A 27,988-nucleotide genomic window follows, 5' to 3' on the forward strand; every position below is an offset into this window, starting at 1 on the left:
CGAGGGAAATTACTTTGTCACAGTAGCTTTGTTGTACATAAAAGTAAACACTCTTAAAAAACGCAAGAAACATAAAATAAAATCAGATTAGATTGAAATAAAATAAAAATAATTATTATTTAGAAAAAATAAACAATGTAATCAAGAAAATTAGCATCATGACCAAATGTACAAAAGTACAAATTAGTGTCCAAATCTGATTATCATCGCAGCAAATAAATATTAATTAAGCAAGCTATGTGAATACTTTTAGAGAAATGCATTGCTGCTAAATTATTCTGGAAAATTCAGAAATGGTTATTTAAAATGTAATTCAGCACAAATTTTCCCCCAAAATTTAACAAAATCTCAAAGGATATTTACTGCGTAGAAACACACACATCACCCCGTTTGAGAAGTAGGTCCTGGCAGCTGGTCAAATGAGGCTGTGAGTATAATTAGGTCACATAAGGTGAATGTAATTTTCTGCCTATTTGAACTCTCATTCCCTCTAATTGGACTGATTAGCAATGCTTAATTGGCTCCCGAGCTTCCCAGTTTGAGCTAATAGGGTCTGATTACAGCATATTCAAAACAAGCCCTCACAACAAATGTAGATTTACTAGGTTCCTCTTTGAGGGGAACGATGATATTCTGAAAGATGAATCAGAGCAGATGATCTCAGTTACTGTCAAAACCACTTGTTCCCAGAAAGAAGACGACAAGTCGCTCTTGAATAAATATAACTTTATTCTGAGGAGGACAAAACTATTTTACAATGTGCAACTTTACATCAGTTAAATGTGCTTTCAAACTTTTTTTTTTTTTTTTTTTTTAAATCAGTATCTTTTCAAAATGACTTAAATCCATTCATAAAAACAACCTCTAAAGCAAAAAGGCGACGGACGGGCCTGTCCCGGCAAACGCTTTTTAGGCAAATGTTCCTCTGTGTAAGCGAAGAGATCATTTAAATGGCCTCCGAAAAAAAATAAAAGAAAGTGTTTTCAGTGTTTCAGCTACAAGCCACCAATGGGACGTCACAGCAGTATTTCGACCATGAGAAGGTGCGTGTGTTTAGTCACATCTGACCGTCGCCGGCGTGCGTGCACATGTAAATCATGGTGCAAGACAAAAAAAAAAAAAAATGTGTGAACCAGTGATGAACTTCAACCTCAATAATTTAGCTAAATGTAGAAAGAATCCCACCCTGCTGGAGCCATTAATCTTTATTTAAATAAACTCTCATCTAAATTACACATTCAAATGCCTACTAATATACTTTAAACTATTTCAAGAGCTTCTAAAGAATAACAATATAAAATTTAAAATAAACTACTGCTACCAGTACAGGTTTATGTGACTGGCAGTAGGGAAAGAAAAAAAAAAAAGGTGGCTCTACGGCCACTTATTGAGAACTGGACTAATAATTAAGAATCAGCTGTATTCGCCAACATTCATCAACCTCAAACGATATCAACTCCGCCGATGGCTCATGAGCTAAGACTTTGCAAATCTGTACTGTTATCATTGTTATTTTTTAAATCTGTATGTGAGACACTCTTCATATGACTTGAGTAAATAGGAATGGTGACAAACCCACTATCAGTGTTGATAGCTGTAACACAATAAATCTCTGTCCTTCTAATCTGAATGTATCACTTCAAATGCATCACACAAAATCTGCTCTCAGATGAACGCTCTCCTTTGACGCTCCTCCTCCTCCTCCACCGCTTCGACGTATCAAGAAGGTGCAGGAAAGTGCCTCTGAGCTCCTCACAGCTCCTCGCTCTCCAACCTGGCCTCGGGAGGGGAGCTGGAGAACAGGATGGGGCTGGTGTCCGACGTGGGGAAGGCCGACCTGATGTCCAGGCCCTGGCCCGTCAGGGCGGCGTAGCGGCTGCCCGTTCGCGGAGCCTTCTTCATGGGCGCAGGGATGTTCTGATGCCACTGTGCTGAAGGCGCAGCAGGTAGCTGGTGTTAGCTCGCAGGCTGACATCATGAAAGCGCAGCATTTGTTTTTTTTTTTTTTATGCCGAAGTTGGTACTTACACGGCTATACAGAATATTTACCATAGATATCAAGTCTGCAGGTGCAAGATATGACTCCAGCCTCGTTTTTTGCCGACACCGTGTACCAGCCTGCGTCCTCTTTCCTTGTTGGCTGGATGAGGAGGCACACATATCCAGTGGCATCCTGGGTCACACTGAAACGGACACATAATGGAAAATTTAATCTTGCTCTGGAGGCTATGAAGTGTCATTTCTGACTTTACTGGATAGATGTATACTGCATAACATTATGACCACCTTCCTAATACTGTGTAGGTCACTCTTGTAGAGACTCATCAGAGAATGGACATGTGTGGGTGTCCTGGTGTTGGTAGTGGGGGGGCTTTGGTTCCTATGGGTTGAAGGGAGGAACTTCTGTTGATCATCCGACTGATACTTGATCAGTTTGGGATCTCGTGAAATTGGAGGCCAGGTCAAACACCTCGTACACCATCTAAATTGTACTGTGTGAGTGTGTGTCTGGCTGCATCTTGCTGGGGATGCCATCAGGGAGTGGCATTGCTATGGGGTGGGGGTGCCTGATCTGGTCTAGGTGGGTGGTGCATGTCTACGTAACATCCACCTGATTGCCAGGTCCAGATTTCCCAGCAGAGCATTGAGTTGTCACAACAATGTTATCTACTTCCCCCTGTCAGTGGTTTTAATGTTGTGGCTGATCGGTGTAAACCCACTGGGAACCATCCTCCAGGTCTGAGCAATGAAGCCCATGCAGTTCATGGTGTGGCCACTTGAGGCTGGATCCAAAAGGGAGCAAATCCCCATAAAGCCCCATGTTAAAAGCCCAACTTTACAGCATTATTAAACATGTTTACAGCCTGGTACAGAAAACATGACAACTCTTTCTTCTAACTCACTCGTTTATTTTTTATTAAGGTTTAAAATTCTGCCTCATTAAGGGGCGTTCCCACTTTGAGTGACAGACGGTAGCCTGAGCTAATAGCTAACAGAGAGTTGGGTGGGCGGGTCTCAACGTTCGACTGCGAGCTCCGCCCACTTCGTGCTTCATATTCAAGGCTCAAAATCCAATGGGTGACATCACGATGGGGTTTTCCATAGTATATACAGTCATTGCTACCTGCCTAAACTTCTTGGAGAGAGACAAAGCTCCTACTTACCTGAATCTGTCCTTAGCTTTCGGAATGGTCTCATTGTCCTTCTTCCAGTAGATGGCCGGAGCGGGCATACCCACCACACGACACTCCAGCCTCACTGGGGTCCCCTCAGGAATACCCATGTTCTGCAGCTTCTCCAGAAACTGAGGAGGGTGCTTCATCTCTTTTTCTAAAGCGGATAAGAGTTACAGTAATGAAACGTCCAAACGAGGCACGGGGGTCACGTCAGCACGTCAGCAAGTCACTGATTGCATCCAGTCCTCACCCACAACTTTCAGTTCCAGACTAAAGGAGCTCTGTCCGGCTTTATTGCTCGCGATGCAGGTGTACGTGCCGGCATCGTTCTGCGTCAGGGGGTCAATGATCAGGGAGTGGATGCCATTCTCCCGCACCAGCATCTTGTGGTAAAGGTCTGGATAGATTGGCTTCCCATTGACCAGCCACATCAGCTCTGGGTTGGGTAGGCCACTCACCTGGGCGAACGAAACAGGGCTCAGAATAAGACGAGGCAAATCCTGTCAAATTAAAGACACTGGGACCTGCTACTTACTTTACAGTCTAGTCTGCACAGCCGGCCCTCGTGAGCCAGCATGTCCCCTGGGGCCTGGAGGAAGTGAGGACGGAAGAAACGCTCCTCGGTTTGTTCACTTTCAACCTCTTGTATGCGGGAGCGCACCCTGAACAAAGACACATTGACATCAAACCTTTATTTGACAGCCTCCCAATTTAGCATTTCCAATCGGTAGATAGACACTGGCCTGCTTATAGTTTGACGTACGAATATGTACAACGTTACCTCCACCTGTGAGCGATACCGATGCAACTATCGATTCTGCTATCAATCCGATTCCCTTATCAATTCCTCCTGTGAATTTTTGGTTTAGAAAAAGTAGGTGTATGTGGTTCGTGCCAGAAATTTTATTGAGTTTCTAAGTGAACAAATAAGAAACTGGCCACTGGATCCTCACTAGCAACGCTTTGCTGCACGTGTTGACCGGAGATTGTCAAGATTGCTCTCTCGGTATTTAATGCCGTGTGTCGTCGACAAATATTTCATCACGTTAGTGGTGTTGCCGCCTTTGCTTGAAATTACGATGCTGCATAAACTGCACGTTGCGCTGTTACAGTCTCTTCTGGTGAAGTGAAGTCACACTTTTGACCGTTTCGTTGTCCTCACGTGAGGATCACATGATGTGAATGACGTGATTTGACATAAAAATGATTCTTCTTCGTCTTCTACGAGTTCTTACGTTTCATGGCGGTTGGCAAACAACATTTAGGTGTGTTACCGCCACCTTCTGGACTGGGATGTAAAAATTTGTTTTGAAAAGAATCAATAAGGGAAATCGATAAGCATGAAGGCTAAAGATATCGATGAATTGAACCAGTTGAAACTGAGAATCGGTTCCCGATGCTCATCCCTACCTGTTGAGAGATGTAATTGCTTAATAAAAACTTACAAATGTTATGTTACTGAGCTTTGGTTAAATGTTTGCTTTGTGAATGGTTATTAAAGTATTATTACTCTCAGGGAAGAGAATGTGCCATTTTCACATTGCACACTGGGGCCGGCTCACCTCTGAGAGTGAATAGGCGTCATTCGGTTTCGTGGAGGTCCCGTTTGGACTATCAAGTGACCCGAGCAGCTGATTCGTCCCTGATAAACATTAAAATGTCACATCACAAACCACACATGAAGCAGCTGGAGAGACGGTGGCGACAACATGAAATGATGGGGTGAGAATGAACCTGTGGATTAGCTGCCATGATGGTGTAGTTGCCATCATCGTCGCTGGTCGTGGACTCTATGTGTAAAGCACAGGTCCCGTCCCCCTCTCTTATCTTCTTGTAGTGGACGTTCTTCCTCAAGATCTGCTTCCCGTCCTTGAACCAGTAAACCTGATGGAAGGCGCAGGTGTGAATGATAAGGGCGGGAGGGACCAAAGTGAAGGATTGCGCTTGAGTCTCCTCTCACCTTCGGAAGTGGGACTCCCACCACTTTACAGGAGAAGGTGACGGGCACGCCTTCCATCGCCCGGAAGTTTTTCAGCTTCTTGTCAAAAATGGGCGCGATGCATTTTCCAGAGGGGACGTCGTCGTGCTGCACCTCGTCGTCCGACTCCTCCACCGGCGTTCGCTCCAAGCGGAACTCGATCTCGCTCATTAGCCTTTGCTCAAAATTGGACACTTTGTACTCCTGGAAAAGGAAAACCACTGCATAAAAGTGGCCGCGACGGTCGCCATCACTGCACACACCCCCCTCCCTCCCTCCGTCTTTGTGCTCACACCATACATGTTAACACGCCGAGGAATGCAGGAATCGGGAACATGACACAATATGTTCATCATGTATCGGTGGCCGTAAAGCCACAATCTATAAGAACAAAGAGGATATAGATTGTGACTTTAAACCAGGTCATGATAAGGGTCGTGCAGTGACATTTGTCTGACAGGATCAACTCCTGGTTGGTCAAACATTTTGCTCATCCAACCAAATAAATAAGACTGAGGGTAAAACAGAGAACAGAGGGAGATACTCATAGCGAAATACACATTTTATACCGCGTTTGATTAGTATATGTACATTATATTAAAAGGTATTTTAATAATTTAATACACTCATACCAAAGTAATCCATCTCAATCACCACTTACGAGCCACTAGAAATGTGTGGGGTTGAATATACTGGCTGAGAATCTGCCCTCTCCCTGCATTTCCTACTTATTATCTTTTTATTTTGATGTGTTCAGGACATTGGATAGCACAGCTCCCAGCAAATCTCCAGCCATCACGGATGCATATATAATAATGCACCACCCTCTTGCATGGATTTGCGGTGGCGTGCTCTGGAACATAATGTTTTTTTTTTTACTCTCGCTTACGCCGCTCCCTCTTTTCATGTACTCTCCAGCCCCGACCCCACCTCTCTCTTGTTTGCTGATCCTCTGGGAGGAGGGTGCATGTATGAATTCGGTTATTATACCTTTAAAAAGGACACAGCTATCAGGAGATTACTGAAGTTATATGTAGGGATAATATGGATGCTTGTGAGTTGTTTCGTAAAAATGCAACTAGCAAATAGTTTTCTGGGGATGATCTAGATTGAAATCTGGAAAAACTGTGCTGTAAGCTTCAGTGGGGAAGCTTCATGAACTGTAACCCTTAGATTTAGTTTAGTTTATTCGTGCATGTTATGTATTAGTTAACAGAAGCTTGAAGGCTTGATTAGAGATATTGATTAATAACCATGGTATTCAGATAAGTGTATGAGAATATCCAAAAGTTCCGTAGCCTCGGTCCGAAACATTATAATAGCCCATTCAGCCTCGAGCAAAGCAGTGCTTGGGAAAATCCTTGTACCTCATCATAGTTAATGACAGTAGCAGGAATGTTTGGTCCAAGGGGTCTGCTCGCTGTTTTCCCCTCATTACTCGGCTTCTATGAGAGGATAGGGATGGATGATGAACAACAAAGACAAACTAACTGTAACACACAAACATATACTGTTGTTATTAGCATGCATATGTTGTTAAAGTACACAGAGACACTATGAAGGAATGAATGAATGAATGAATGAATGAATGAATGGTGAGGGATTGATGGTCGACACTAAGTGGGTTCATCATCGCCTCCGAGTGACCGAAGAGTTTCTATCCTTAAACATCTATTGCAGGACAATCATCTCATAATTGTATACATATATATACATACAGTATACACCGATCAGGCTTAACATTATGACCACCTTCCTAATATTATGTAGGTCTCCCTTGTGCCTCAGAAACAGCTGTGACCCATCAGAGAACGGACATGGGCCTTCTGAGGTTGTCCTGTTGTGTCTGGAAACAGAATGTTGTTAGTGGGGGGGGGGGGGGGGGGGGGGCTCTGTGGATCATCTCACACTTACTTGATCAGTTTGGGATCTAGTGAATTTGGAGGCCTGGTCAACGCCCTATGCTGTTCTTCATGTTTTTTTTGAGTTGTTCCCAAACCGTTTTTGTGTGTGTGTCTGTGTCAGGCTGCATGCTGCTGGGGGGTTGGGGTACCTGGTCCTGGTCTAGGTGGGTGCTACATGTCTTAAGTAACATCCACATGAATGAATGCCAGGTCCAAAAACTCCCCAGCAGAACACTGAGCTGTCACAAAATGGTGAACGTTATTTACCTCGCCTGTCAATGGTCATAATGTTGTGGCTGATCGGTGTGTGCGAATGTATACATGTAAAAAAGCTGGAGACAATGCAGCACAGTCACTGGTTAATACAAATTAAAAGTCATCTTTAAAAGTACAAAAACCTAAAATTGAAAAAGTTGGTTAGTTAAAAACTAGCGATCACAAACAATTACTTCAAACTGAACATCACTGACATTCATATTCACACACTACTCTCTCTGACATCTAAGAGCGCAGGGATGCAATGGAAATCAACTACAGAATCACGCGAATCCACCTTCTGACCCTCTAAATATTTCATTATTTTAACTATTCACCACTGCACCCAAAACAAGAGAACTACTCGGTACCTGTTGATGAGTAAAACGCGGAGTCTCATCTTTAAAGTTCAGCTTCTTCTCGATGTCGTGGAGGATGGATTCTCTGCTCTCACGCAGTTCCTCGGCCGACGGGGGGCGCATCTTGGGCGCCTTCTTTGGAAGCCTGAAGAGACAAATGTGCAATAAAAGCAGTCAAATGTGCAGCCGTTTCGAAAAAAACTCACGTGCGTCGCAGACTGTCAGAGAAGGCGTACCCTAATGGAGCTCCCCTGGGTAGGCCCATCGAGTTGGTGGGCTGACTGTGGGACAGCGACGGCAGGACAGAGCTGAGGAAAGCTACGGGGTTTTGAATGGGGCTGGGGCTGGAGCTGCTGGAGGTGGGAGAAGGCGCTTGCGGCGGCGACTGGGCTCGAAGGGCGAACACGCTGTTGTGGAATGGTGCTGATCCGGGCGTCGGCGAAGGGGCGAAGGACGGAGGGCTGGTGGGAGACCTGAGCACCCTCGTGGGGAGGATCCTGGTCGGAGGCGGGAACGGCGGGATCGTAGGGGAGCTGGCGGCGGAGGAGTTGAACTCGGCGGCCAGCTCGTGGAGCAGCGGCACCGGGGATTCTGTGGGGGAAGGACTTCTGACTGGTGAGAAGGTCTGAGCGGCTATGAACTCCTTGGGCCGGGTGTAGCTGAAGGTGTTGGAGGTGGCGCTGAGATTCATGAGTGAGGCGTGGGTGCTTCTCAGCAGCGGAGCGGGGGATGTGATCTGCGGCAAAGCCGGGCTTGAATCCATGGGGACTGTGCTCAGCTTTGGCGCGGCCGGAGAGAAGAATTGGGGCGTGGGCGCGGTTCGGGCGAGAGCTGCAGGGGACATGTTGAGGTGGGAGGCGTGGATGGTGTTAATCTGGGATACGGGCGCTATGCTGAAAGAAGGGGTTGTGTTCAGCTGTGGGGCGGGGGGAGGGGAGGTCACCATTGAAGGTGTCTTAAGGTGAGGAGCAGAGGGAGGTGAGCTGAAAGAGGGAGTAGTGTTGAGAAGAGGTGAAAAGGTGGGGTTGGGTGATGGGGAAGAAGCCAGAGAAGAAGCAGGGGGTGCGGTGGTCAGCGGGGGTGCAGGGTGCGATGTCTGCTGCGGGGTGGTCGTCGTGTTAAGGTACGTATGGAAAGGGGGCTCACGGTGCATTCTCGGGGACCACAGCGGACCCTCCTGGGAGCTTTGGACCTCGGGTTGGACCTGGACCTGGAATGGGGGCCTGTGTTGAGGCTGGGTGCGGGTCTGGGCCGGAGGGTCGGTGTCCTGCTGCTGCTCCATGAGGACCTGGTTGTGCAGGAGCTGCAGCTGAGCCGGGCCCCTGTCGATCAAGTGAAAAGCGAAATGAGGCGAGAACTATACATGGTGAAGATGAGAGGGAGGCTCCGTGCTCCCTTCTCATAAATTTAGTCCACGCAGCGAACCCCGGCAGGAATGAGCCAAAGTCAGCATGAAGAATACTCTGCCCTTTTATGGGCTACCAACAAGTCCCAGCTTAATACACACTCAGCTTTCCCTTTAAAGATTAAAATATTCAAGATTCGAGAAGTTTACTATCATATATACAACAAAGGTCACACTGAGCAGTGAAATTATTAGGGAGTTACCCACATTCAAGCTAAAATAAACAACTACACAAAAAAGGGAAATAAAATCACTTTAAGCGTTTTATTTATCATCTAATTACTGCAACTTCACTCAAACAACATCAGACTAATTTGTCATGTTTATCTTAATTAGCCAATACAAAAAAATAAAAAATAAAAGCAGACGACTAAACAAGGTTCAATTTACGGCTCTGTCTGAAATATCAGATTAACACGAATGCAAAGGAGCAAACTTACAGATAAAAAATGCCATCCTTTGTTTTAGAAAGCGGGTAGGTCCACATTTGAAGTCCTCACGCAGCCTTTTATGAATTGAAATGATTACAGCTGCTATCTGCGCCAGTGGAGCAGGAACCGCCCACTTCTTCTATGCTTGTCAACACATTTATCACTCACTTAAGTAAACTACAAAGAATGTGTCCTAATATTTGGGTTGCCTCTCCTCAAAATCTCCACCTGTGGACGTTAATTCTTTTTTTTTTATTTCATGCTGTAACATCCAAATGGTAGCTTTTTTATTTTATTTTCAGTGACTCATCTACATGTGGTGGTTTTCTCTTTGCTCTACTCACAGTTTGGGTTTAGCCAGCACGGGTGGTGGTTCTTTGTTGGCTGACGCCTGATCTGGGTCTTCGTCAGAGAGAAAGGATGCGTCACTTTGCTCCTCTTCCTCGTCCTCGGGCAGTTTGAAGTGCACGCGCAGGCCGACTCTGGAGCCGGAGCGTGAGTGTTTGTGGTTTGTCATGGTGCCTGTCTTTAGGCAGGAGTTGGGAGGAGGATCGGGCAGGGGTATCACGATGGGGGTGCCGTTCAGGTGGTTTGGGGAACCTTTAACTTTTGGGCTTGTGTCAGGTGACGTCACTGAGGGTCTTGGCACTTCCTGCGCAGCTGAAGTCTCAGCTGCAGATGAGGCAACGAAAGGTCTTGGGTAGGAGAGGTACTGTCTGCCGCTCTGTGATTCTGGACGTGTTGCAATGGACCCGGGATGGTCCTGCTGGTTGAGGCAGAGGGGATCTAAGTTTGGGGTGCTGGTGCTGCGGGCGTTCAGGCTGGAGCTGCTGGTCAGACTGGAGGGCTCCAGACTGGGCAGGCTGGTGCGAAGAGGATCTGGGCGCAACATGCTCGAGCTGTGGGGGTCCAGGCGAAGGGTGCTGGTGTTTAAGGGGTCCAGGCGTACGGTGCTGGAGATGAGAGGGTCTAGGCGAATGGTGCTGGAGTGGGGCTTGATGCTGCTGGTCACAGCAACCTCTAGATGAGGGTTCACAGCAGGAGCCGGGGGGAAATGCTCTTGCATTGGACCGGGCTTCACCATTAAACTATTCAAAGGCCTCACGTGGTTACTGTTGCTGCCATTGCCTGAGGGACAAAGAGAATGATTGATATATACATTTCAGCGCTAGCCTCGATGTTTGTGTGAAGTGAAAGATAAACTTTACCTTTGACCCTGAGTGCAGCAGTGCTAGACACGGTTCCATACTTGTTGTTTGCCGTACAAGTAAACACCCCCGAATCCTCAGGAAAGACCTCAGCAATGACCAGAGTGCATATTTCCTCTAGAGGGAAAGGGAGAAAAGATGATACTCACATCATTAGGTTTGACATTCTACAGCTGCACCATGTCAACGTCTCACAGTGTCCCAGTGCAGCAACGAAACATAGCGTGACTTGCTCAAATGCACAGCAGTGAGGTTTCTCTGTATCACTGGGGCTGAGAGTCTGCTATATCTGCAGCTAAGGCAGGTTGAAGTGATCTGCCATGGTGGTTTGACACAGGATGAGAGGCTACCTTATATGGTCCAGAGTCAGGGAAAAGCAGCCCTGGCTTATGTACAGAAGAAGAGCAGAAGCCTCCGCCAAGGACTATAAACACTCCAGCAGAGTAATATGTACACACTGCAGCATCGTATGCAGACAGGCAGCTGCTATGATGTTGTCAACACTCTTGTTTTTGACAGATGGGGACAGGATGAAATATGTACCTGATTCAGCTGGAGATCTGGGCTCTGAAAGAGAAACAAGGAGCAGAGTCACGGTGAAAGGGCAACAGTCCTCCGGTGCATCGGCTTCACGGTCCACACGTCTGTCACGTCACGATCAGTTAATGCTCTCACTTGTCATTTTGGTGTTTTCCTTTTACATTTATTAACATTTTCAGATTATGAGCTAAAATTCTGTCATATTAAATAGAACCTTCCTTTCCTTCTTTTTTTACAGAATCCTATTTATTTTCTTGGTGCACATTAAGGTCCATAAGAAACAGTTTCAGTATTTTACTATCACAGCGGCACAGAGCTTACTTTTCTGCAGGATCCTGAAATCCGGAGAGTCGTCTATGAGTGTTCCTTCCCTGTACCAGTCCACTCGAGGTGAGGGCGACCCCTTCACGCGACACTCTAGCACCACCAGCTGGCCTTCTGAGGCAAGGAGGTCCTGCAGGCTCTGTTGAGAGGGTGGACAGGCTGTATCCTGCATCTCTAGAGCATTTATACACTCCAACTTTCTTTTTGTGTGAGTGACTACCTTTGTGAATACGGGGGCGGCCATGATGGGTTGCCCGTTTAATCCTTGTGGATAGTTGTGGTTCGATGTTTGACTCTGAAGATTAAAAAAAAAAAAATACAAAATCAAAATATATAAAAGTATATATATATAAGTAAATAAGATATTTGCATTATTTTACCTCAGGCTGGATTGTTTGTGCTGGAGCTGAGTTTAAAGGCAGCGATGGAGCTATCGCCGTCTGCACAGTCTGCGGTGCAGGTAGGCCTAGGGGAGCTGTTAGCACTCTCTGGACTTCTGTAAGTCCTGCATCGCCTGAAGAAGTAGAAGTGAACACCTGCACAGGTAATACTGTTGCCTCCTCCTGAACAGGGTGTGCTGTGGATGCCACAGCTACTTGGGAGAATTCTGGGAGCGGAGGTACAGAAGCAGAAATCTGGACGGGTGGAAGAGGTTCTGGGACGACTTGGTTCGTTGTTTGAGAGAAGAGCTCCTCTGCTGGTTCTTCAGTGGCTGCTGCAGGCTGGGATGACACAGAGTCTTCCTCCTCTGCAGGGAGAGTTTGGCTTGAAGGTGGAGGTAAAGATGAGGGCGTCTGTGGTTGCTTCCTCTGCAGCCTTTGCCGATCACAAAAGAAAACCGGTGTAAAGCGTTCGTTGTTGCGCGCATTCTCATCTCATCTCTTTTAGGGTGTTAACAGAGAAAATAGAGCAGAAACTCACTGGGCTACATGCTCAAAGTGCTGCTCCACGTCAGAGTCCGAAGAGGAGGCGCCTGGAGAACAGAAACAAACATCGTCCATCTCTAGGGAAACGTTTCACACGGACTCATAAAACCAGCAATGAGAAAGAAACAGAAGAATCACCTTCGACATAGATCTCGGCCGACGTGGAGTCGGTACCGTAGAAATTGGACGCAAAGCAGGAGTAGCGTCCCGTGTCTTCCTCGAACGCCTCGGCGATGATCAGAGAGTGAAGCTCACCATTGGTGATGATCTGAATGTCGGGGCTGTTCTCCAGCTCCTTGCCCTCACAAAACCACCTGAAATTCAAGGTAATTCAATGAGAATTAGCGTTCTTAGCTTCCTTTGCTACAAATATCTTATATGCGCAACAGCTTTCTTTTATTGGTAAAAGGACGCTCAGTTATTTGTACAAATCTTGACCCTGAACTTCACTGTAAGTCCAGCTGCAAGGGCAAGTTGGGCCGTTCTCTGCAAGTAATCAGCTTCTTGTTCCACATCAGTGATACTCGTATTTCAAGACTCCTACTCGGGCATTGTTATTTCAAACCCTGTCTCCACACTTCTCTTTACCCCCCCCCCCCCCCCCCCCCCCCCCGCCCCCGCCCCCATTAATCTTCTGACATTTGTGTCTATGAGACTGGTACCATGTGGTGTCTTTCTCACTTCCCCAATACTAATTCTGGCTCGGTCCCACTCAGTAAAGTTATGCAGGCCGAGAGGAAAACGTTTTGATGAGCAAGCCCTATCCCTTTCCTGGTAAGAGAAGAAGCGGCACCACGACGCGCCGTGCCAGCTTATCGGCCGCTGTAATGTGCCGTCGACGTTGTTGAGGATGAGGAGCATGCGGTGGCTGATATTAAGTCACCTCTGTTAACTGTCGTGTCTGGGTACACGAGAGTAGAGATGATCCTCAGAGAGATGCACGAAATATGTAAACCAGGTTACATCGTGTCGGCATCTTGAAGCCACTAGTTTATATTAAAAATCTATCATTTCATGCTTTTAAATTACAAGCAAGTGTGATAAATTCAAATGAAAACAAAGAGAAGACACCGGACTAAAATTACTTACCTTCTTCTGGTCCACTGCTGCTGCAGTTGGTCTATTTCTTACTTAGTAAAACTATAATGGTAAACCTCTAACTTCTTTCTCAGCCCCGACCGGCAACATATGCAGCGGCCTCTATTTTGAGAGGATGAGGCGCTGAAGCTTTATAAAATCCAGCCAATAAACAACCAGGAATAGGGTGATGTATTACCCTCTGGCAAGACGTCATCATATCGCCATGTATCATATCTGCTGCTGCCACTGACATTATGATCATATTTATGCCCGTCCTTCACTTTTTTTCCTAATAAATATGGATGGAGGATTGAATAATAACGCCACTTTTGATACGTTCCAAACTTAGAACATAAACAAACTAAATCCAGACTACATCTGAGCTTTGGTATTTCTGCTGCGGTTTCCAGAGAAATCCGTTTGCCGCTGCGTGGACACAACACAGACGATGTCCTCTCCGCGTCCTGTCTGTCTTTTAATGAGTAAGGCTCTAAATTGAAAGCATGAGTAGCAGAGGACGAGGCTGCTCTGTGAGGGGGCAAAGACCCCTTTTCGCTGCACCTGTCCGGGCTATTTTACCCCCCCACCCTCTCTGGAGTTCAGAACTGGTGAGGAGATTCCCCCCCAGAGCCCGGGATCTCTGACTGGCTGACCCAAACTCGTACGCACAACGCTAAACATAGACTCAGGATACACACAATGCTATACCCTGACACACAAGAGACGGTACACCGCTGCAAAGCGATGGGAAACATGAACCTGACAACTCTATTTTGACCCCTTTAAGTCAGACACTCGGAGAGGCTGCTACACATGACACTGTTTGGTGAACACAAGGGCTCAAGGTTAATAAAATTTTTTAAAAAATAACTAAAAATACAAGTTCCAGCTTTGTGTCATAACTTAAGCCGACACCACTGACACACAACTCAGATCTTCAGAGAGGGTAACAACAAACCTCACGTTTAAATCATCTTACCAAACTCTTCATGCTTCTGTCAAGAGCTCAGTCGGTTCCATTATCAGACGCAACTACAGCTCGCATTGCCAGTCCGGTCTAAAAATGGCCGGGAGCAACATTCTCCCCGGACAAGTATAAGTTAGTGGCTCAACAATGTTCAGTAGGAATAACAAGCCCATGCCCCCTATAGTCTGACAAATCAAATTCAGCCTCCCGGGCCTCTCTTATGCTGAGCTGTGAGGGAATTAGCTGATTACAACGTATCAAACATAAATGTTTGTTTGTCTTACGCCTTTTTCATAGTTATTTTGATGAAGATTTCTTTACCCCTGAGGACAAAACGTTTAAGCCGAATCCCTCGAGGAGTAAATTCATCTCGTATTCCAGCGCATTTTACACGCAGATCATAAATAATTAGGATGAGTTCCTAAAACAGAGCGCCTCATACGATTATCATTTGCTCCCCTGACCACACACGGACACGCACCTACGCAAACACACACTCATGCCATTCAGGGATCAGCTGTTGGATGTCGTCACATGTCACCTCTGTTTGGATCTCCTGAGAAAACTGTGGATTTTTCATCCTCACACCTCTAAGACTGGGATGATGTGAGCTTCAGATGCAGACAGGAATCAGTCAAAAGAAAGTATCAAACCCATGAAAATATCCTCACGTTAAAAATGCATAAAACACGACTCTGTACGTGTTTGATCTTTTACATTTTGGTTCTTGAAGCACACAGATACGCTGCCAAGAAGGACTTTCCACAGCTGAAATATAAACTGACCAGTATAGATATGATGACGTGCAGGTGTCACTGAAACATGACACAGATCAGAAGACATTTAGAGGAAAATACCAGCACAGGAACAGACAGTACGTTAATATTGTCTATACTTTCACAAAATGATTGTATCTGTCAAATGAAATGTTATATACACTATAGGAGATATAAGATTACAAATTATACTATTAGAAATTAAACGGCTAAAGAAGCGATAATGCAAAATAAACTATTAGACATCTATTGGACAACTACTAAAGAACTGGATTATTATTGTTATTACTAGTGTATTAGTGTTAGATTTAACTACAGCAGTTAGTGGTCTAGTTAGAACATTTAAGAACATTTAACACTATTTTAGATTATGACGATGATATTAAAACTGTTGAATAAATGCACATTTTTGGAGCTGCAGTGGAGCAGAAGTACAGAGTAACAGAAACCTCTCATCCTTAACTAAGCTGCAAAAAAACAAAAACAGCACCTCACAGCACACTGTAAGCCTGCAATCCAGGGAATAAACAAAGGACTCCGGGAGCTTTAGAAATGACTGTTTCCTTACCGCACTTCAGGCACAGGAAGCCCTCTCACAATGCAGTCTAACTGCATCTTGCTGCCTTCAGGAACCTCCCTGCTTTTCAGTTTCTGGATGAACTGAGGGGGCTCACACACCGGCTCCTCCGCGTACGGAGTCTCTGTCGAGGCAAAGTCCTCGGCCTCTTCCTCCACTTCCTGGGGCACGGAGTTGTACTGTGGCTCCTCGGTAATCCTGAAGTCCTGAAACTCCACGTGTCCAGTCCCAGAGTCCAGCTGGACCGCTGGCTGGTGGCTAACGGCGGGGCTGGGTCCCTCCTTCTCCAGCTCCGCGGGCATGACCGAGCGCTCCCTGTTGTCAGAGGCGAGGGGGTACACGATCTCATCGTTCTGGGCCTTGTTCTGGCTCCTGCTCCTGTGGGTTTTGCAGGACCTCGGCCGCACCCGCTTGGAGCTGTTGGCCTTGAAGAGGGAGGAGAGCTCCTCGATGAAATCTGCCGCCTTGTTGAGGAACTCCTTCTTGGACTGGGTCTCCAGGCCGTACGGGGCGCTCCTCGACGACCTGTTGTAGTCGTGGAATCCTTCACCGGAGTCCCTGCTGTTCCTGATCATGTTGTCCTGCCGCGTGGACGCTTTGTGCACCTTTCTGTCAGCTGTGTATGTCGCGTTTGCCGCTGGCAGTTCTTTAAACTCTGGCTGAGCGAAGGGAACCGCCGGAGGGGCAGCTGAAGGAGCAGGAGACGGGTTAAGGAAGGGAACGGAAGGGGTTGCAGAGCAAGAAACTGAGGCCGAGGAGACGCTGGAGGGGGCTACAGGCGTGACGGGGACCTTGACCTCTGCCCTCTCCTCACGGGGATCGTGTCCGATGGCCTGGCAGGCCAGGTTCACACTCTCATCCAGCTCTTCCTGGCTGAGGAAGGCCGACAGGTCTGGGAACTGAGGGTCATTGTGGCTCATGGCGTCCTCCGCCTTGCCTTTGAGCGACCCGTAGATCTGAAGGCGCGAGGACGAGGCGTCGGAGCGGCTCATCTCGCTGTGACGCTGCTGGGCTCTGGCCTCGGCTAGGTAGTTCTCCCTTAAGAGCTGAGACAGCGAGGGCGGCTGGTCGATGTTGTTCTCTTGCATATTGCTGAAATAAACGCAAGATATTCTATTAAAAGTAGTGAAAACGGTGACGTCCACTAGCAGAGCTGATCGTGTTTGAAAAGGTCATTGCCAAATGTAAAGGAATAAAGGAATCCTGCACAATGTTTGAGTCAAAAGACAATAACTCGTGTGCATTTAAGTGAATGTTATATCCCTGAATTGATTGTAATACAGTCAGTAGTGATGGAGCAGCCTCTGATGTTTTAGAGTCAACACATTTTCAGAAAATTTAAATCTTTGGAACAAACATTGATACATCAAAAGAACCGTGTTGATTTAGCTTCTTTCTGTCAAACCTCACTTCTTGAATATCAAACTTTAGCACATGTTTAAGATGCTCTACAAATCCATTTTAATACTGTGTTGTGTGACATGACACGTTAAATACATTAGTTGATTAGTGACTAGCAACCATTTTAATTTGTTGTCCTTATATTCCAACTAAAATGTCTCAGCTCCAGCTCCTCAAATGTCCGTGTCTTTAGTGACATGAAGCGGTTTTACCTTCATTTCAACCTGTATTTTCAGATTTTTCATGAAAGAGGCGTTTTATTTAATTATGAAACGGACTTGATTCATAAAGGGTAACGTGGAGTACACACAAGTTGTAGTACGTGCACAATTGTCGCTAATTGCTAACGGTCACAAGTCTAAATAAAGCCCATTGAAATATCTTGTTTTCATCCCTTCACATTTCACATTGTGAAATATCGGATGCATGTGCACGGTGACTGTGGTTAAAAGCAGCGGATGTGTGGTAAAAATAGCTTTTTATTTTAGCTTAAATTCAACCTTCCTCTCGCCTCGTCGGGGTATCGGGTTCATGCTCCGACACCAGATCTAATGGGATGCAGGCGGGCTTCTTCTTCTCTTTCTTCCCTATTTTTTTTATTTTCTAAACCCCCCATCTGCCTCACACCGACACATATGATGTTTTAGACTGTCAGCACAGCTTTTTGACACTAGTCATGAGCAAGTTATTGGGTACAGACATGAGATAGGGCCCACACATGCTACTGACACTCAAATCAGTGCAATTAAGACAGACGGCGATGCCCTTCCAACAGACCTGAAGCTGCAGCTGTTGTGTACATTAATCCTTTGCAAACAGGCTCCAAGCCCACCGAGTCATATCTAATAATAGCGAGGGGTCGGCTTACATGAAGAAAATCAACAGAAAAAAAAAAAAAAAAGCATCGCCACTCATCCTGTGTTATCAGGATTTTCGTCAGTCACAACAGACATTAATCAAATGACTCAAACGGAACTATAATTATCATAAATGGGACCGTCCTGAGTGACACAGCAGGCTTAGAGCCCCCCCTGACCAACCACCGCAGCAGCATGCATGCATGCAGGCAGGTTAAGATAATTCAATTAAATAGGAGCATAAGCGGTCAAACAGAAATAGGCTTTTGAGGCTCAGTGTCGGAGATTTTCTGGGGGCCGATGCCAGAAGACAATCTACTGCGAACAATTGAATTAGGGGCCGGTGTGTTTTACCTTCAGAATAAACCCAGCTGCCCCCCAGTGAAGGACTGGTAAATCCTCAGGGTGCACCTGTGCTGAAAGGAGGAGATTCCAGTCTTCAGCTCGCTGCCACCTGGGAAAGTCTTGGGACGCACAGGCAGCTGCCCAGCCTTCCCCGCTTTTTCTCGCAAGCACACAGCTAACCTTGAAGTTTACAGGAAAATGTGGAGGCGAGTAGCTACGGTAACCTGTCACCAGTAAAAGTAGAAACATTTGTCAGTGCGGTAGCCGCAGGTTATTTTTGGGGAGGCCTGGCCCATGTGTCTGGGTGGCGACCCTCCTCATTGGCCAGGGGGGGCGTGCTGTAAAGGGATTCCTCCTCCAGCGGTCCGTCGGAGTCCTACAGATTTAGAAGCCTCTTGTTGAACCTCTCACACACACACTTATGTTAACACGGCAGCTGATCAAACACACTTTCCAAACAAACTCAGGCAGTAAAACACGTCTATATGTTTGACAATTACTTGAAGTCTGAGGCTTACACTCACTTTGCACTAAAACTGCTTTTTTTTTTAGCCACTCCATTATGTTTTTTTGCAAGTTGGTTGGGACATTTGCTTTATGCATAACATAATAAACTTATTTCACTTATACTATATCATCACAATTCCAGTGGGTCACACATTTACTCACATACCCAATGAACTGTGCCTTTAAACTGACCCAGCTTTCCGATTGGCTCGCTGACATAGTTTTTGTCAGCTGGAGCGGTACCTGTGTGCCTACTTAAAGGGCTCATTCCTTCCTTGTTCGACGTCATGGGAAAATCTGTGTTCGTCACTGGGAGCAATTTCTAAATGCCTCAAGGTTCCACTTTTTTCTGCAAAAACAAGACTCGCACCATGAGACGGAGTAGGAAAGGAGAAGCCACTGTTCCAAATTAGCTATAAAATTGGGCAAAAATGGAACAGGCTGACCATAATAATAATGACCATTGTTTTAAAGATCACCATCCCTACTGTGAAGCACAGGGGCGGCAGCATCATGTTACGGGGTTGCCTCGCTTCGGGATGGACTGGTGATCATGATGAAGGAAGATTACGTGGATGAAGTAAAGGAACATCTCTGAACATCAGCCTGGAAGTTAAAGCATTGCAAGGGCAACAAAGTGGAAGCACTGGAGTGGCCATTACAAAACTCTGAGATCAATCCAACAGAACATGTGTGGGAGGAAATGAAAAAACACCAAGCTTGTGGAAGTCTACCCACAAGTTTCTCTCAAGTTAAACAATTTAAAGGGAATGCCAATAAATGGTGACAGGGCTTATGTAAACTTCTGATCATAGAAAGTATAGAGATGGATGTGAAACTGCTCTTCAACAGTGAAGCCAAAGCAAGCAGAGCTCCCCCTGGTGGCTGGCTGCAGTGTAGGTCATTAGCTCCTCGTTAGTGGATGAGACTTTGAAGAATGGTTTGTCATTTTAGGCAGTTAAATTTAATGTCGATGCACGTTCGAGTGTCAGTTATTTGGATACGTTTTTTTTCAGGTAGAGATTTGACGCTATAGAAACAGGATGTGGCATTAACGGCGACCACCAGTTGCCATGCCAACCACCCCACAAAACCTGACCCGTGAGCGGGAAACTTTCTGGGTGGATTTTGCATGTTCTCCCTATGTCTGCGAGGGGTTTCCTCCCACCTCCAAAGACATGCTCGTTAGGTTAATTGGTGACCCTAAACTAAACTGACCCTAGGTGTGAGTGTGAATGGTTGTTTGTATCAGTGTTAGCCCTGCGATAGACTGGCGACCAGTCCAGGGTGTACCCCACCTCTCTCCCAATGACAGGATAGGCTCCAACAACCCCAGCGACCCTAGTGAGGATAAGCGGTAGTAGAAGATGAGATGGGATGAGATAATCCAACATTTCCTTGTAACTAGTGGAGGTAGAGCAGAACATAGGAGATGGAAGGAAGTGGGGACATATTGTCCATATTGCATCTAGTCAATGCTTCACTAGGAATGTGATGAATGAAAGAAAAGCAGAAATAAATCTCTTTTAATTCTTAAAATGAAGTAGTAACATTAACTGATCTGAGACAGGGAGTGTTTTTACGAGAATGAAATGTCGGGAAAGGTGAAGCACTAAGTTTAAATGTATTTGCATATACAAAGCGCATATAAATCTCTGACTGCAAATTCAAGGTTTAGGGTTAGTGTTAGTGGCTTCGGAGACAACAACAACATCCTCGCAACAGATTTCTGAAACAGCTTTTAAGCCAAGTGGAATTTTATTCACAGTTTTAACAGGGATATTTTTTGCAGCAAGTTAAAGAGATAGTACATCCAGTGTTTGGCATCAGCAATGATTCAGATTTTCCTTTACTTCATCGGGTTTATTATAATGCCTTCTTATTGACGTCGTTTTAAAATCTTGATCAACGAAAAAACGGAATCCTGTCTGTGTCTCGTGTCTCATGATTAATAAAAATTAGTATATCTGAAAGACGATGAGAACCACACAAGAAAAAAAAAAAAAAAGGAGAAAGAAAGCAGGACTGAATGTCTAATTACACTTAAAACAGCGTAAGGCCTTCTCGTCCGATACTTCTATCCGAGTGATTCATGTAATAAAAATGCACCTGTGACAAAAGCTAGTGTGCACAGACGGTTACGCAAACTATTTACATCAAGAGCAGGGCATACATGTTAGGAGCAATAAATGCACAAGTGATCTAGTTGACGTGTCGACAGTCAAGTGGCGATTGAGGCAAGTCGTGAAAATCGGGGAAAAAATCCTACAATACTGTTTCTGTGGTCGCCTCAACTTTCTGGCACTCGGGTGTGATTTCCTGTACGGTAATCTCTGCTAATTCCTACACACAAGGCTAAAAAGGTCATATTTAAAGGTAGTATTTGACTCAAGACTAATGAACACAAGGGTAAACACAGGCTCAAAACTTGTTAGTATAAAAACTTAAATGGCTCAGTGAGTTGGACAGCATACAAAATTAACAATGTCAGCTTGAATCCGATGGGTTGCGTGTGAAGGAAGAAAAGAACCGCGAATCCTCTTTGGCATAACTGGAAAAATACAATCTGGTTTAGCGACACAGTCAAGGCATCACGAAGAAGAGAATCATAAGCTGAGGTTGATGACTTAAGTTCCCACTGGTTTTTTCACACTTGTTTTGTGTTGACTGTAACTGCGGGTGTTACACACAGTACGTGAAGGAAAACAAACAAACAAACAAACAAAGGGATATGTGGTATTAACACGTGGACAGTATTATTAGCAGCAATAGAAAGTCTTGGCTAGACCAGCCTATCAAAAATGACACATCCATGTTAAAAGGTTAGGAATGAAACACACTGCCTACCCCTCGTCAAGTTATCCAATCGAACACAACCCCATGAAGGCACTCTTCAAGTGATCAGAACACGAAGAAATCCATCTCAGCCGTTACTGAAGCTGGATGCATTAGTCTGTGTGCTTTTTTTTTTTGTTTTTTTTTTTTAGTGCAGTAGGATTAAGCTTTTTGCTCACGTTCTCTTAGTTGTTCACAGTGTTTTCTGACCTCGAGTCGAGAAAGAGAGGAAACTGACACATTGTTAACGTTGTACCTAGTCCGGTGAGAGAACTCGTGATAAAGATGTAGGAGGCACAGTAACAGTTCTGCTTGATAAGATTCGCGGGGCGATTTGTAGGTCCTGCCATCAGGAATCGTCGCTGGCTCGTTTGCGAGACTGGTCGCCCCTGGAAGACAAGCGGCGTAAATTAGTGATTCCGATCACTGACGTTAATCTGTCCCCGAAAACCAACGCTTAAAGAATAAACTCACCGTGGAAACCCGTTCATGGAGAGCTCCATCTGTAGCTTCTGGTCGTGAGCGGCGTAGTCCGACAGCAGAGACTCCACGGCGGGAGGGTTGATTTGGGGAATGAAGCCGGAGAAGACAGCTGGTGCTAGCTGGGCCCACTCTGAAAGAAGACCCCAGGAATAAAGTTCATCACAAGAGAATGAAAGAAAAAAAAATGTTTGTTTTATGTCAGTCTTTCAGATATATAGGTCACCTGGCCGGAGGCTGTGGAGGCCCTTGACCACGCTGGCCATTGTTGATGGCTGCACTTGAAATGGCATGGAATGAGCTTCAATGAGGAGAGCTGAAAAGAACGAGTGAATCAGAAGTTACTTGTGACATCCAGGAATAAAGTCATCTACATAGTCTACATCAGGGATGCTCGAAAATAACTCCAAAGTTGAATCCAGGGGGGAAGAGTCGTGAGCCAAAATGTTAAGTTTGCAGTACATTAACCTCCTGAGTTCCTGTGTCCTCATATGGGGACATTAGGTTTGTGGCAGCTTTTTCTGCTTCATTTAGACCTGTTGTACTCACAAGTGGACGTTCTAGTCTGCCATCTAGTGGTAGCAAAGGGTCAATACACGAGTCGGTGTAAATCTGTGTTTCAGCATACTCGTTCTGCGGCGGATTACGTGAAGAAAGCGAAAAAACAAAAGTTTATTTACGCTTACTAACTACTCTAGTTTGGATATGACACAAAGATTAAACAAATTCTATCTAGTAGCAATGAGATATGACGTCACTAATTAGCTTGTACTTATTTGAGGACATTGGTACTTTACTGTTTGCAATCCCGTTTTTGCACAGTACTGGTAGTGAAATATATAGTTTTATATTTTATTACGCATTGTCAACATTGCATTTTTTTTTTTTTTTTGTCAAAAACTAGTTTCTGTCCAAAGACGATGTTTGGTTTTTATGCTTCTTAGGTCCAAATAATCCCAAATATCTTGGAGAAATGAATAATGCACTGCAAACAAAAGCTCAGGTCTCAGGACGTTAAGTTAAATATGAGTGCATGCATGTGCAAAATAAACACTATCACAAATTAATTTTGAAAAATGAATGACACTGGTTATTGTGCTTCACATTTATGTTCAATAAATTACTGAACATTTATCTGGCTTCTTTAAACAAGAAAACTAATTGAAGCACGCTGTGCAACTTACTAGTGCAATAAACAGGACAAAACATGCCCCCATTAATCACACAGAGTTCAATCATACAACAAACACTGCAGTGGAAGTAAAATTTAACCACATATAAGATGTGAGAAAAACAAGAAACAAAAAAATATAAATATATAAATTTATGATGACATCTGATGTTCTAACCGTGTTTTTACGTAAGCAGCGCAACGTTGTGGTTTTGGGTGGCGTCTTTATTCATTTATCTCTTCCCTTTTTTACTTCTAAAATTGGCTCTTGGTTTAGTTATTTGAACTCTCTTCACGTTCTGTTTGTTCTTGTCCAAGAAAGAATATAATTAACATAAATTAAACACTGCACAACCAAAAGTTGGATAAGTGAAGAACTAAAACTGATAAAAATATGGTCTATGGACTTTGTCTGTGTACAGTCAATTATTCATTTGGTTTTACACTCATTCATACATTCATTTACACTTTTTCCCAATTCACTGGCACATGTCGAACGAAGGATGAAATGATGAAATGAAACGAAGCAGCACACTCACGCATCAGTGTGTTCACATGTTTTTCTGCAACGTGATCGGCGAACAGCTTCATCAGATCCTCTCTTAAATCTCTGTTGAGCTTTGACTCGATGTAGAACTTGTTCTGAAAACATTAATAAAAGGGAAACATCAGTGAACCTGCACAAAATCAAACCGAACTTTTTATTTAAAGAATAATAACGGCAAATGCTACCTACCAAGTATATGAATACAGGAACTATGCATTGAAGAGAGGCTGTGTATTGTGTCAGTGCAACGTTGAAGTTCTCGATAAGGTTCTCAGGTGGACTGGCCTGCAAAACATTCAAAACATTCAGATAAAAGTGACGATCTTACAGCTTCCCGTTGTGCCACACGTGATGATTTGTACTTACTTGTAGCTGTGTGGAAACCTGCTGCAGGTGACTCGTTATTTTTGATGTCAGATCATTGTAGAGCAGCTCAGAGTGCTGCTGGCAAACACACTTGTAGATGTAACTAGGGAAACAAAGTGACGATCAGTTCAAAGTTTATCATGTCATGTCATCACATTTCTCTCTGTGTATGTGTGGAGGTCTACTTTTAAAATCTTCAGTATGCATTGATCGTTCATATTTCTGTTAGACCAAACCATCAATTAAATATCCCCAAATGATACTCATGTGTTTGTGTAGCTGCGAATGTACTCTGTATACACCAACTAAAATGATTAAATGACTAAAACAGTATTTTAAAATAGCTGCAAGCTCTCACATTCCCAGGTTTTTCCCCCCCTTGTTTTTCATTCTTGCCCAGTTGCACTGGACGTCGGCTTCATGGGAGCACGCAACCATTGCTTTTTAGACCAAGAGTCGACATTTAAAAGCCGTAGTCTTCTGGTTCTCTACTTGCACATCTTTGTTAACAAAATGAACTACTTTCTCTCAGTTGTAACCATAGACTGAACCGTCTATTGTTACAACAGCGTTGTTGCTTTTGTTATTTTGCACTAATTCCTTTTTTCGTAAACCAACTGTGTGCAGTAAAAGGGGAATTATCTCATTTTTATTCAGTTAAACTCTTTTATACTGTAATTAGTTCATGGAAACAGATGTGTTTGACTCAAATTTTTGTCCTGCGTTTTGATATTAGATATCGGCGGTGTATTTACCTGGTTGCCCACTCCTACCCCCAACCCATAGGACCCAAAGCCCCCCCCCCCACCACACAGGACACCCTCAAAAGGCCAATGTCACAAGGGGAGACCTACACAATGGCCATAATGTTGTGATGTTATGTGTATGCTTGCTCTGTCAGCCCGTGTGAAGGGCTGCCACCACCTGCTGGTGTGGTTAGTGACTACATCTCACATGTCTAAATCTGTTTTGTTTTGTTTTTTTTTAAACTCTCAGATCAGCTGCAGTTTGAGTACCACGCAAACTGGCAAACAAATAGAAGAGAAACCACAAAGTTCACAGGTGAGCGAAATGGATCTGAAATGAAGAAATGGAACTAAAAACGCATACAGAACAATATCGCCTGCATATGAAAGGAAAGTGTGCAGAGTAACCTGTGCACGTTTGTGGACTATTTTCTCTGTGTTACAACCATAGACTGTATAAATATAAACCTCTATACCGTCTATGGTTGCAACTCAGAACATTTCCACAGCGTGAAGCAAGAGCAGCTGCACCCTCCCAACGCTATTCTGTCTTAATATGATCCCTGAACATAGCCAAGCTCATAATATGAAACATATTTCCTGTGCAATTTCTTTTTAAGACTTTTTTTCTCTCTCTCTATCTCTTTCACACCCCCAGGGTTATGAAGGACTTGGAATGACGCCTCACTGAAAAGTTCCAGGTTTTGCAATATGTGTGTAAAAGTTTTAAAACCAGTGGCAAATCAATTTACTTTGGGGTTATCGGAAATACTAATGCATGCGTGCAAATGTATCATCTACCTCTAGTTCTTCTAACGTTAATGAAGTTATAGCTCCTGCACAAAGACATCTGTATAATATGTTCATAGTACCTCAATCAGTCACACTATTCATGCTACATGCTGCTTATTGCACCTCTGGTTAGATGCTAAACTGCATTTCGTTGCTCTGTACCTGAATCTAATCAAATATGGCACCTTTACGGAGGTGAGGACAGTAGGAAAAAACAGTTCCACTTCTAGTGCGTGTGTGTTTTTGTTTGTTTTTTTTAGCTGCAGCATTGACATGTTCAGTCTCACCTGTATATCTGTGCATAAGAAACGGAGATGTGATCTGTGGGATTCTGAATCAGCAGGCGGTCAATTGCTTTCTCCAGGTTGGGCCAGTGGTTTTTCCGGTAGTCTTCTACTGCCATTGCATTCAGAACTGAGCGAAAAGGAGAAAAGACAGCGGGGTCGGATCTTGTTTAAAGGGCCGGGGAGCATCTCTCTGCACACGCAGGAGTAATAAAACCAGAAGCACCAGAGGCTGAGCTGCTGAGTAACCACAGGATGTCGGGCCCTGAACCCGCTTCAAGTGCACTTACGGAACTTGGAAGTAGAATCGAGGGTGAATTTTCCTTCGACAGCGGCTGGTGGAGCCGTGAAGTCGGTCTCGCTCACTTCGCTGCTCTCGCTGCCCGTGTCCGAGTCCATGAACTTTGACCGGCCGGTGCCACCGGGCCGTGGTTTCCCCTGTCGAGTGCCCGGTTCTCCGCCCGGCACCGCAGGACAAACGGGCTGCGGGACCGTCGTTACATCCGAGAGTTGGCTGCTAAGATACGTGCGGACCTTCCCGCTGCCGCTCGCACAATAGTTGTGATTATGGTCGTCCTTTACGTCCAAGCTGTCATCTTCCATCGCCTCCATTTTAACAATCGGTCGCTAAATAAACATTTCGATTAGGGATAATAATAATAATAAAAAAAAAAGCAACTGTCAGACGTCTTCGGTGGTGGTGTTCATCTCCTTCTGCTGTTGTTAACTGAATTTGTGTTTTTACGACACGTCGTATCACAGGACGGCTGAGAGAAAACTGGGAAATGTAGTTCCAAGGATTTTGACTAAATTCACCCCCCTCTCTACGCCTTGGTTATATTAATTATATGTTTTTCATCTGAACCGTTTATCTACACACTAGATACAATAAACCGAGTGTTTACAGATACAACTACATTGACAACACAGCTTTATTTTAACGAGAAACTTTATTACACATGCGCAGGAGGCGTCAACGGTATTGCCATTAGATTTTTAATTTTGCGTCAATTACCCGACACGTTATCCTTTATTTTTTTTTTTTATTTTTCTTTCTCCATACAGACACTTTCTTATAATATAAAATGTAGAAATATGGCTTACTTTACTTTAATTACGCACTGAAAAAAACGGGTGTGCACAGCTGTTTTTTTAAATTCATAAAATACATACAATGTTGTAAATTATTTCTAATGTGGTTATTTCAAATTATTTCAAGGCGTTTGGGTTTATGGGTTGATCAGTTTGGGATCTAGTGAATTTGAAGGCCAGGTCAAAAACCATGTGCTGTTTTTTTTTTTTTTTTGTTTTTTAAGTATTTCCTAAATCGTTTTACTGTGTGTGTGTGTCTGTGTCAGGCTGCATCCTGCTGGGGATGGGGGTACCTGGTTCTGGTCTAGGTGTGTGCTACATGTCTAAGCAACATCCACATGAACGAATGCCAGGTCTGAAAGTTTCCCAGCAGAACACTGAACAGTCTCAAAATGGTGAACGTTATTTACCTCGCCTTTCAATGGTCATAATGTTGTGGCTGATTGATGTATGTGAATGTATACATGTAAAAAGCTGGAGACAATGCAGCACAGTCACTGGTTAATATAAATTAGAAATCATCTTTAGAAGTGTAAAAACCTAAAAGTTTCCCAGCAGAACACTGAATTGTCACAAGATGATCAGCGTTATTAACTTCACCTGTCAGTGGTTTTAATTTTGTGGCTGATCGTTGTGTATCTTTTCACGACTAATTAACA

The 27,988-nt window shown here is 44.5% G+C and overlaps 2 protein-coding genes across 6 annotated transcripts; both read right to left on the minus strand.

Moving 5' to 3' along the window:
• Nucleotides 1-709: 709 nt before the first annotated feature.
• mypn (myopalladin) lies at nucleotides 710-22,233 on the minus strand. 5 transcript variants are annotated; one of them, XM_047602157.1, is made up of 22 exons: nucleotides 18,519-18,765; nucleotides 15,898-16,998; nucleotides 12,645-12,820; nucleotides 12,502-12,553; nucleotides 11,961-12,396; nucleotides 11,801-11,875; nucleotides 11,578-11,719; nucleotides 11,260-11,283; nucleotides 10,717-10,833; nucleotides 9,853-10,636; nucleotides 8,819-8,994; nucleotides 7,909-8,263; nucleotides 7,685-7,817; nucleotides 6,522-6,599; nucleotides 5,137-5,358; nucleotides 4,911-5,060; nucleotides 4,739-4,818; nucleotides 3,712-3,838; nucleotides 3,427-3,634; nucleotides 3,165-3,330; nucleotides 2,050-2,183; nucleotides 710-1,931 (listed from the first exon to the last, which is right to left on the minus strand). In XM_047602157.1, the coding sequence occupies exons 2-22, from the start codon at nucleotides 16,992-16,994 to the stop codon at nucleotides 1,753-1,755; spliced, it is 4,911 nt and encodes a 1,636-aa protein (XP_047458113.1). In that variant the 5' UTR covers nucleotides 16,995-16,998; nucleotides 18,519-18,765; the 3' UTR covers nucleotides 710-1,752. The 5 variants fall into 5 exon arrangements, with proteins under 5 accessions (XP_047458113.1, XP_047458109.1, XP_047458108.1 ...); XM_047602153.1 differs by lacking the exon at nucleotides 18,519-18,765 and adding an exon at nucleotides 22,108-22,233 and having other exon boundaries at nucleotides 7,909-8,994; XM_047602152.1 differs by having other exon boundaries at nucleotides 7,909-8,994; nucleotides 18,519-18,768.
• Nucleotides 20,743-27,854, minus strand: cacul1 (CDK2 associated cullin domain 1). Its single transcript, XM_047602159.1, has 8 exons — nucleotides 26,528-27,854; nucleotides 26,241-26,367; nucleotides 24,416-24,518; nucleotides 24,239-24,334; nucleotides 24,042-24,144; nucleotides 22,558-22,647; nucleotides 22,326-22,464; nucleotides 20,743-22,240 (listed from the first exon to the last, which is right to left on the minus strand). The coding sequence occupies exons 1-8, from the start codon at nucleotides 26,847-26,849 to the stop codon at nucleotides 22,201-22,203; spliced, it is 1,020 nt and encodes a 339-aa protein (XP_047458115.1). The 5' UTR covers nucleotides 26,850-27,854; the 3' UTR covers nucleotides 20,743-22,200.
• Nucleotides 27,855-27,988: the final 134 nt, after the last annotated feature.

The sequence above is a fragment of the Mugil cephalus genome, chromosome 13 (assembly GCF_022458985.1).
Source record: "Mugil cephalus isolate CIBA_MC_2020 chromosome 13, CIBA_Mcephalus_1.1, whole genome shotgun sequence".
In the NCBI taxonomy this organism is placed as follows: domain Eukaryota; kingdom Metazoa; phylum Chordata; class Actinopteri; order Mugiliformes; family Mugilidae; genus Mugil; species Mugil cephalus.